Raw genomic sequence first — 10,286 nt, 5'->3', positions numbered from 1 at the left:
TCGGGGGTTGATAAATTAAGTACCAGTTACGCACTGGGGTCGATGTAATCGACTTAATCCCTTTGTCTGTCCTTGTTTGTCCCCTCTATGTTTAGCCCCTTGTGGGCAATAAAGAAATTATTATTATTATCATTATTACTATTATTATTATCATTATTATTATTATCATTATTATCATTATTATTATTATCATTATTACTATTATTATTATTATTATTATCATTATTACTATTATGGTGGCAAGCTGGCGGAATTGTTAACACACCAGGTAAAATGCTTAACGGCATTTGGCTGTTCTTTCGTTCTGAGTTCAAATTGCGCCGAGGTCAACTTTGCCTTCCATCTTTCAAGGTTGATGAAAAAGTACCAGTTGAGTACTGGGGATCAGTGTGATCGATTTACCCCCTCCCCTCAAATTTCAGGCCTTGTGCCTACAGTAGAAAGAATTGTTGTTGTTGCTTAGCTTTTGGCCAGCACTGACCCATGATGAAAGGTCATTCAACAGATGACCATCCCATCGTTTTTTCAGCTGAAGGCTTCTCCAGGTCACAACAACCTAGAATGTGGTTGGAGGAAAACGTGACTGCTATTTCTGTCATGTGGCAAGACACTGTGTTAAGACTGACCTATCCAACCCACACCAGCTCATGAAGGAGATGTAAACATGATGAGGAGGAGGAGGATGTCCACATGTTTTAATCCCCAGTTGTGAAAGTGCGTGGCTTAGTGATTAGGGGTTTGGGCTCATGATTCTGAGGTTGTGAGTTCGATTCCTTGTGGTGCATTGTACCCTTGAACGAGACACTTTATTTCTCATTGCCCCAGTCCACTCGGCTGGCAAAACTGAGTTGTACCTGTGATTCAAAAGGGACAGCCTTGTCACATTGTGTGTCAAGTTGAACTTGCTTCAGAGCTACTTGGAGGGTACACGTGTCTATGGAGCACTCAGCCACTTGCATATAAATATTATGAGTAGACTGTTCCATTGATTAGATCAACCAGAACCCTCATTGTTGTAACCGGCAGAGCACCAGGTGTTAATCTTCAGTCATGGCTGTGTGGTTCGGTTTGTTTTGCATCTGTGTTGAAGATGATGGTTGTTCATAAATTAGGAGCTGGAAGATTTTTCTGGTTGCAACAAGAGTGAAGGGTGGGAGAAGTTACACCCTAAATTATTTCACTTTCCCAATGTAAAAACCAGCTGGTGTTGCACTTCCATCTGACCCACTATATACAGTCCTTTCTCCCCACAACATCAACCTTCTGGAATCTTCTTGCTCCTGTCCTTTTTGCACAAGGTATATTTCAATGTTGTTATTATTTATAATTCAGGTCACTGCCTGGGATTGAACTCTGCGTAGTGATTAAGAGCGCGGGCTACTAACCCCAAGATTCTGAGTTCGATTCCAGCAGTGACCTGAATAGTAATAATAACAATAATAATAATAATAATAATAACATCGAAAAATACCTTCAAAATTTCCCTCAAGACACCTGATGAAGGCTGGAGAGTATATCAGCCGAAACTTTGTGTTAACAACAAGCAAGATGAGGACAAATATCCATCAAATGTAAATAATGTAATATTCAGAACTTTAAGTATTCTGGGACTTAATGGGTTAAGGTGGTGCTGCAGCATGGCCACAGTCAAATGACTGGAAAAAGTAAAAGAATTGTTTTATTTTTATTTTAAGTTGAATATTTTTCTCTTGAGAATTAGTGTTTCATTATTTTGTATAATCCGCAAAAAATTTAATTAAAGCTTTGATTATTATAATTATTGTATGTATGCCATTCTCTCTCTCCCTCCCCCTCTCTCTCTCTCTCTCTCACTTTCGTTATGTATTTTATATTAGCATCTTTTAATTTTGTTTTTTATTTCTTCTCTCATTTTCTTTTCAGCCGATCCAGATTTGTACCCAGTAAATGAAGGATTCCACCACCTTCCCCCTCTCTCCTCCTCTCTCTCTCTCTCTCCCTCCCTCTCTCTGTCTCTCCCTCTCTTTCTCATTCACTCCCTCTCTCACTCTTCCCATTTCCAACAGAAAGCAAGAAGAAAAGCTCTTTCAAAATTTCCAGTGGCCTCACCATTCTCCTTCCGGTTCCACAGAGACATAATACCAACACAAAAATGAAAACACCAAAGATTCTTTCTGCTCCTCCTCCTCTTCTTCCTCCTCATTGTCTAACCTTCTGAATGGACAGTATTCTCTTTTTCCTGACTTCTTTCAAACCTCATCACGTTGCGAATCATCATTTTTATTATCCTTATTTTGTTTTGTACATTTTGTCCCTCCCTAACGGCAACATTACTTAAAGAGGATGGAACAGTTCGTCACTACAAGGCAGGCGTCTTGACCATTTCATATCTCCCTGTGTTCTCTCTGACCAATATTTCATCAGCTCCACCACCACCACCATACAACAACGACAATAAACTTTGGCAGTTTTTCTCACTGCAAAATCACTATAAACATCTAAGGTGGAGCAGATCTGTTTGTTATTTCAACATGTGTTAATTAACAGCAATGATCGTTTAACAACTGGAATGTTTGGTACATTGTGAATAACTATCATGTTTGTTAAGACGGACTTCTGGACTTCGAAGGGAGAAGACTTTCTTGTAATCTGATAACGTTGGGTAAAAGAGTAAAGTAACAAAGAGAGGGAGGGATAGAAGATAAACAGACAGACAGAAAGTAGAGAGAGAGAGAGAGAGGTGGGTTCGTGGAAAGGAAAACAGAAGGCATTATTAACCAGTGAAGAAAGTTAAAGGCTAAAGTGAATATACATATAACACACACATACACACACACAAATATATATATACATATATCTGTGTGTGTGTGTATGTGTGTGTGTGTGTGTGTGTTGGAGGGAGGGACAATGATGAGTGTTGAAAGGTAAAAAAAAATCTCTCAGTTGAAATATGTTTTAAGCAAGAGGGAGAGAGAGGCAGAGAGCACATCAACACCTTAAGCAAGTCTTTCCACAGGAAATATTGAAATGTCTTCATTGTTAATCTAACCATGTTAAAATTGTGAATATTCCAGAAACAATGTTCGTTTAACAGCAGCAACAAAAATAACCACAACAGTAGTGATATTAATAATAATAACAATAATAATAATAATAATATCGATAATAATAACAATCAACTGAAACGTTTCCCCTCACCTCACCAAATTCTACAGGATGGAGTCATTACAACCTATGTATTCATCTTCTGGGACTGGTTTAGTTCCCCCTGGAAATAATCCCAATGCAGGGCAAGATACAAGCAGCAGTGGTGGAAGGGGTGGCGCAGGGAACCGTGTCACCAACAGCAGTGGTGGCACGAATGTCGGTAGACAGACGACCAGCATGGAACACATGAGAGGCAACGACGTGTTCTACAGGGACAACTTACTGAAGGGGCCACACCCTTCTGCTGGGCACACACACCATGCTCACAGTCACGCCCACAGCCACGCCCACGGTGGGCACCATGACCACCATGCCCACAGTCACGCCCGACACACCAACTGCAGTGGTAGTGGAGGCGGTGCCGGCGGCGGAGGCACTGGCAACCACCAACATCATCATCATCACCACCACCATCACCACGGGCATATTGGAGGGGTTAACCAGAATGCCCTTCATTCGGGAGGTGGTGTTGGTGGGACCAGTGGTAAGGGCCTTGGTGTTGGTTTGAACAACACAAACATGAACACAAATGTTAACCCGGGCCTCAACGTAAACCTCGGACCGAGTCCTAACACCGCTGCGAACATGCCGCCAGCCACGAGCATCACAAGCAATGTAAACATAGCCCCTCCTCCCCCGCAACAGCAACAACAACAACAGCAGCAGCAGCAGCAGCAGCAGCAACAACAACAACAACAACAACAACAGCAGCAGCAGCAGCAGCAGCAACAACAACAGCAGCAGCAACAACAACAACAGCAGCAGCAACAGCAACAGCAACAACAACAAGCACCCCACCCACAGCCGCCTTCGACAAGTTCTGCAGCCACTACAATGAATATGAGTATGCCATCAGGCATGATAGTGAACGCCAGCATGGTCGGTATGAACATGAATGCAATCCACACCATGCATACCATGCATGCGGCCATGAACATGATGATGATCAAACGCCACCCAACAAGTAGTGAGAAAGAGGAGAAGCAACATAAGTGTGACGTTTGCCGTAAAACTTTCACTCGACGTTCGGACCTGCTGAATCACCAGCATGCTGCTACGCTGAACGACGATGGCAAGCACTTCTATTGTTCGTTTTGCCGTAAAGCATTCCCCATCCGTGCTCGACTCAAGGACCATTTACGCACACACACCGGCGAGAAACCGTTCCGATGTGTTTACTGCGAGAAAATGTTTGCGCACCAGACCAACCTGAAATCACATCTCCGTTTACACACTGGCGAAAAACCTTTCAAGTGCATCGTATGTAGTAAGGCTTTCTCGCACCAAACCAACCTGAAGAGCCACGAGCGCACGCACACGGGCTGCAAGCCGTACCACTGTGGATACTGTGGTAAAGCGTTTTCTCATCAGACAAACCTGAAGGACCATCAGCGGATCCATACTGGTATCAAGCCCTATAGATGTAGTTATTGCGACAAGGCCTTCAGCCATCAGACGAATCTCAAAGACCACGAAAGGACCCACACCGGCGTGAAACCCTTTCAGTGTACATACTGTGATAAAGCATTCAGTCACCAGACGAATTTAAAGGACCACCAAAGGACCCACACAGGCGAGAAACCTTATAGTTGTTCCTACTGTCAGAATGCGTTCAGCCATCAGACTAACCTGCGAGATCACGAAAGAACACATACAGGCGTACGACCATATCAGTGTCGTTTCTGCACAAAAGCGTTCAGTCACCAAACGAACCTGAGAGATCATGAAAGAACTCATACAGGTGAAAAACCTTACCAGTGCGCGTACTGCGAGAATGCGTTCAGCCATCAGACCAACCTGAAGTGCCACGAAAGGCTACACACCGGTGAAGCTGCCAAGACGTTCACGTGCACGGTTTGTAACAAAGGTTTTGCTCACCAGACTAATCTGAAGGTTCATGAACGCACTCACAACAGGGGACCGGCGGCGCAGGAGCAGAACAAGGCTCCTCCGCCGAAAGGATGAGCATTTCATGAGTAAGTAAACATATGTATATATGCATGTGTACATACATGTATATGTGTATGCATACACATATACACGAACCAGGTTATTATAATTAGCTCGAAATATGTGTGGGTGTATATGTATATGTTACATATATAATATATATATATATGCATATATATACACACACGTATATGTGTATATATATGCATATATGTGCTTGAGTGTGTCTACTTATATATACACATCGATACACACATATCGATAAACATTTGTGAACAATACATTTCTAAAATAAAAATGCGATCCTGTCCTCGAATGGAAATTGAACCCTGCACCTCTTACTAAAGAGGTGACCGTTCATAATGGATACATTACGAGAGACATCAGCATTGATTCACTTCTTCTTCTTCATTGAACCACACAAATGTTTTTCTTATTTGACTGAGAACGTTAACTCGTCATCACAAACCTGTGATGACGCAACCAGGGTTTACACAGCACTACTAATTAGGGGCTAGGCTAGACTCCTCGTAATGTGAGAAAACAGCCGGTAACTTACGGATGCAGGGTTCCGTTTCCATCGTGGGCACTTGGTCGCATTTTTATTCGCAACTTGTATTGTTTACAAATGTAAAGTTCTGCTGTGTAAATTCATTAACGTTCTCAGTTGCAAACGAGGTCTCATTTGATCATGTCTATACATGTGGGTGTATATAGAGATATACATGTGTATATGCATTGGTATGTGTCAGGCTGTATGTATATATATATGTATATTTACACACCTACACACTTGTTGGTTGAGTGTACGTATATATATACATATATATTTACACTTTACATACTTGCACACGTGTTTATATATATATATATACATATGTATATGCATGGGTGTGTGGGGTGTGCATGTTTTTATATATATATATATATATATATATATATATATATATATATATATATATATATATATACACATACGTTGGTATGTATACATACACATTCATTACCTGCAGTGTGTGTATATGTACGTATGTAAACATGTACGTGTATATATGTCTGTGTATGTATGTGTGTGGCTTTATGTATACATGCAGATGCATACGCACACACATGTCCGCATTATTGTTTTCATTTGCTGGAAACAAGAAAAGGAAAGAAAGGAAGGAAAACCGGAACACCGAAAAATGAAACATTGAACGGAAAAGTGTAATGTTTTCTTCTAGAGTATTCTGAACCAAAAAAAAAACAAAAAAACCTGCAGACAACAACGTTGGAGATATCTTTTAACAAATATGGGTTGTTTTTCTTCCTTTTTTCAATCTTTAAAAACTCTTTCTGCAGGAAAAGAATTAAAAAAAACGTTTTTTTTTTTGTTTTAAATGCCAGTGGAGATGTCAGGAGTCAGATTTGAACCTGAAAAAAGGGCTCATATATGTGTTGCGTCCTATGAGTATCGAGTGGAAGGGACATCAATAGTAAAGGCACATATTGATTGTAGTGACGAAGGTGGTTGAATCCCAAGAAATATCGTACAACAAGCATACAATACCAGTGTATACACACACCATGATATGTACGCGCGCATGCGTGTGTGTATATAGACTGCTGCTGCTGCTACTATTACAAGGACAATATCAAGGAAAATAATTATAATAATAATAATAATATACAGTATTCTGATGCTAAGACAGGAATCTTGTGTTATTTCTTTTGGAGATGATCAAAATGGAAGAAGATAAAGAAAAAGAACTTTTTCAATAACTACCTACAGTTTGTGTGTGGTGAGTGTGTGCACATATATACATACATATATATATATATGTATGCATTTATGCACACCAAATATCTTTATACAAGGTTGGCTTGCACGAAACATTAGGTAGGGTTTCATGCCTTGTTAAAGACACTCACACACAACCATATATACATATATATATATGTATCACAAACACACACATATATAATATATAAATCTTTGGCAGACACAATCATATATATTATTACTACAGACATAAACATATGTAAATACACCATAAATTGTCACTCAGATTTATTGTTTTTGGGGGTTTTTTTCTTTGTGTTTTTTTAAAACAATTTGAACACAAAATCAGAAGAAAAAGATGTTACATTGACTGAATAAATAGCAAAAAATATTGATAATATCAGTGGTAAAATATGGCTGCCTGTTGGTGGATTTTTAATGAAATGATGATTGGAGGTGGTGAAATGAGACGGAGGGATAGAGAGAGCTGCTGCTTGTGGGGTGAGGGGAAACGAGAGAACATGGTGGTGGTTGACTGACAAACACATGGATATGGTTATTTTGGAAAAATACATAAAGTGTATATTCTGGATAAGTCATGGAAAGTTCAATGAAAGTTGTTGAAAAGTGTCGGAGAATGATACAAGGAGACACTGTGAAAGACGTGGATAGATAATGGATACTGAGAAATTTTGTGGAAGATGTAAAGGAAAATACCAACAGATTGGTTATGAGAGATATGTCACAGAAAAGCTGAAGACATTGTTAGAAGAGATGAGGAGATGCCAGAAGGAAGACAAAAAATCAGAAGTTGCCAACAAAATGGAGATGTATTGTGAAAGACAAAAGATATGCCACACAGAATTGACACTCAATCAAAGAACATGGAGACATTTTCGCAAAAAGACTTTAATGAAGCCATTTAATCAATCGCTGTGGCAATCCCTGTGATGTGGTGGTGGTAATTCCTTAACAAATTTGAGTCGATGTTACAATTTCTTTCTTTTTCATTGTTGGAACTGTTCTCATTTAACATTACTAATTCTTTTGGAAAAAGGCATGAATGCCACAAACCCAATGAAGAAAATTTTCTTTGGTTTCATTTTTGTCTAACAAGCAATTGTTTATTTTCATTTTTTTTTTTTTTAAATGTTTTTTTTAAGGTGGCAAGCTGGTGGAATCATTGGCTTGCTGAATAAAAATGCTTAGCAGTATTTCTTCAGATTTATTACGTCCTAACTTCAAATTCTGTCAAAGTCGACTCTGCTTTTCATCCTTCTTGTGGTTGATAAAATAAAGTACCAGTCATTGGAGTCAATGAAATCGACTTGCCCCTCCCCTCAAAATTGCTGGGCTTCTCCAGAATTTAAAAAAACTTTGTATTATTATTACGGCAAAAAGGTAGCAGAATCGTTAGTGTGTTGAGCAAAGTGCTTAGCAAGCATTTCTTTTGACTCGTTATGTTCTGTGTTCAAATTCTGCTGAGGTCAACTTTGCCTTTCATCCTTTCGGGGTCGATAAAATAAGTACCAGTTGAGCACTGGGGTTGATGTAAGCAACTTACCCCACCCATCCGAAATTGCTGGCCTTGTGCCAAATTTTGAAACCAGTATTATTATTATTATCATTATTATTATCAAGTTCATCATTTGGAGGTCAGACTCAAAATACCACCACCCAACATTATTATAAAAAGGAAAGAAAATTGCAAAATCACGTCAAAATATCTGAGAAATGGTGGTGTAAAATGCGATTTTGTGGCAGAGATATCTGGAAGATATTTTACCAAAAAAAGAAAAAGACAAAAATCTTCGGAGAAATAATAAAAATGACAAAAGGAGTGAAAAGTGGGTTAAATGAATTCTGAATGTTTTTCTTTTTCTTTTTCTTTTTTTTTCCTTTTTTTGTAAGGACAAATTTTGCCCACTTCAGAACATCAAGGAAGGACGCTCATAAGACACAGACACTAAATTAAAGGGAGGTAATTTGATATCCAGCCTGTTTCACACGGTGGATTAACTCCCTTTCCTCTGTGCTACCTTTCCGGTAACTGTCTTTTTATGTCGTCGTCATTGAAATGATCCGTAACCCTTAATTTATTTTGTAATCTTGCTTAAAAGGGGGCCGAAAATAAACGAAAAAAAGAAAAAGCAAACCAAATATGCTCGGCAGCTGGGTTGGTTAGCAATGGGGAGGGAGAGACTGGTGGACCGGGGTTATAACTAAACTGGGGGTCAATGTTGGAGGAATAAAAACAAGCTACTAATTTCACCGTCTTTCTATTGTTCTCTTTCTATGTTGTTTACATGAAATATTTTATGTTTGTGATAGCCTCAAGTAGACCAAAGCGTGATAAGAAGATTTGGTAGACAGAAACTAACGCGGCGGTGAGCTGGCAGAAACGTTAGCACGTCGGGCGAAATGCTTAGCGGTATTTCGTCTGCCGTTACGTTCTGAGTTCGAATTCCGCCGAGGTCGACTTTGCCTTTTATATTTTCTGGGGCGATAATAATAAGTACCAGTTACGCACTGCGGTCGACTTAATCCGTTTGTCTGTTGAGATATTAGGGGTTTTCAGAGTATAAATATACAAAATGGGGCATAATGGTTTGTTCTTTGAAGTGAAACTACCACTGCTCAGTCTCAATGTTGTTTTCTTGGTGTAGCGCCACTGAATTGCCTTGAGTTCCACTATTAGTTTGACACTGTTGGGGGTGACCATATTTGAGAGCAGTAATCCAAACAGCTGAGGACGTATGTCTTCCATAGGACCAGCATATTTTCCTGGTCCTTTGTTCTCGGACTCCATATGTCTATTCACCTGCGCATTACCATTATCTTGGTGATATTTACATAAAATGATGCATTATTGTTCATGTCCTGCATTGTGTTTTACTCAGGGATTTCCACTCCTTTTCATTCAAAGTATTTTTTTGTGGCAGCCCCAGGACAGTTCCCTCAGACATTCCACTCACTACTAATTTCCTCTTCAAGAGGGCTCCATTGGCTAATATAGTCACACGTCTGTGTTTTTAGAAGTCATGTAACCCCTCTCCTTGTTTTCCAATTATGCCCAGTCTCCATAGCTTGTGACATCTCAAACTGTTATCAACCTTATCAAGATATACCAGATCCACATTTGAGACATTTATAAGTTGATTCAACACCCAGTCATAATACTGCCGAATAATAAAGCAGCTTGCTCCTGAGAATTCATTCCATGACTTTGTTGATATGAGAGATTAGAGAAACAGATGTATCAATCTTAGCATTTGCTTTGCTTCCTCGTTTCTGGGTAGGATACATTATGCTCTCTCACCCCACGTCTTTAACTTTCTGGTATAGGAACTTTGGAAGAGGATCTGCAGTGATCTAGCTAAAGCTCCTT

At 39.6% G+C, this 10,286-nt stretch overlaps 1 protein-coding gene across 2 annotated transcripts in view; it reads left to right on the top strand.

The window, feature by feature from the left end:
- The window catches only part of LOC106870088 (zinc finger protein 454), a 21,079-nt gene extending 11,910 nt beyond the window's left edge, over nucleotides 1-9,169 (top strand). For both annotated transcript variants that reach the window (XM_014916064.2, XM_014916066.2), the window contains exon 2: nucleotides 1,903-9,169. In XM_014916064.2, the coding sequence (XP_014771550.1) occupies nucleotides 3,196-5,151 (1,956 nt within the window). In that variant the 5' untranslated portion in view covers nucleotides 1,903-3,195 and the 3' untranslated portion in view covers nucleotides 5,152-9,169. The remainder of the gene's footprint in view (nucleotides 1-1,902) is intronic.
- The last annotated feature ends 1,117 nt before the right edge of the window (nucleotides 9,170-10,286 follow it).

The sequence above is a fragment of the Octopus bimaculoides genome, chromosome 14, assembly GCF_001194135.2.
Source record: "Octopus bimaculoides isolate UCB-OBI-ISO-001 chromosome 14, ASM119413v2, whole genome shotgun sequence".
NCBI lineage: Eukaryota > Metazoa > Mollusca > Cephalopoda > Octopoda > Octopodidae > Octopus > Octopus bimaculoides.
Note: the sequence above shows the minus strand (reverse complement) of the source record. Positions and strands in the feature narration are given on the sequence as shown.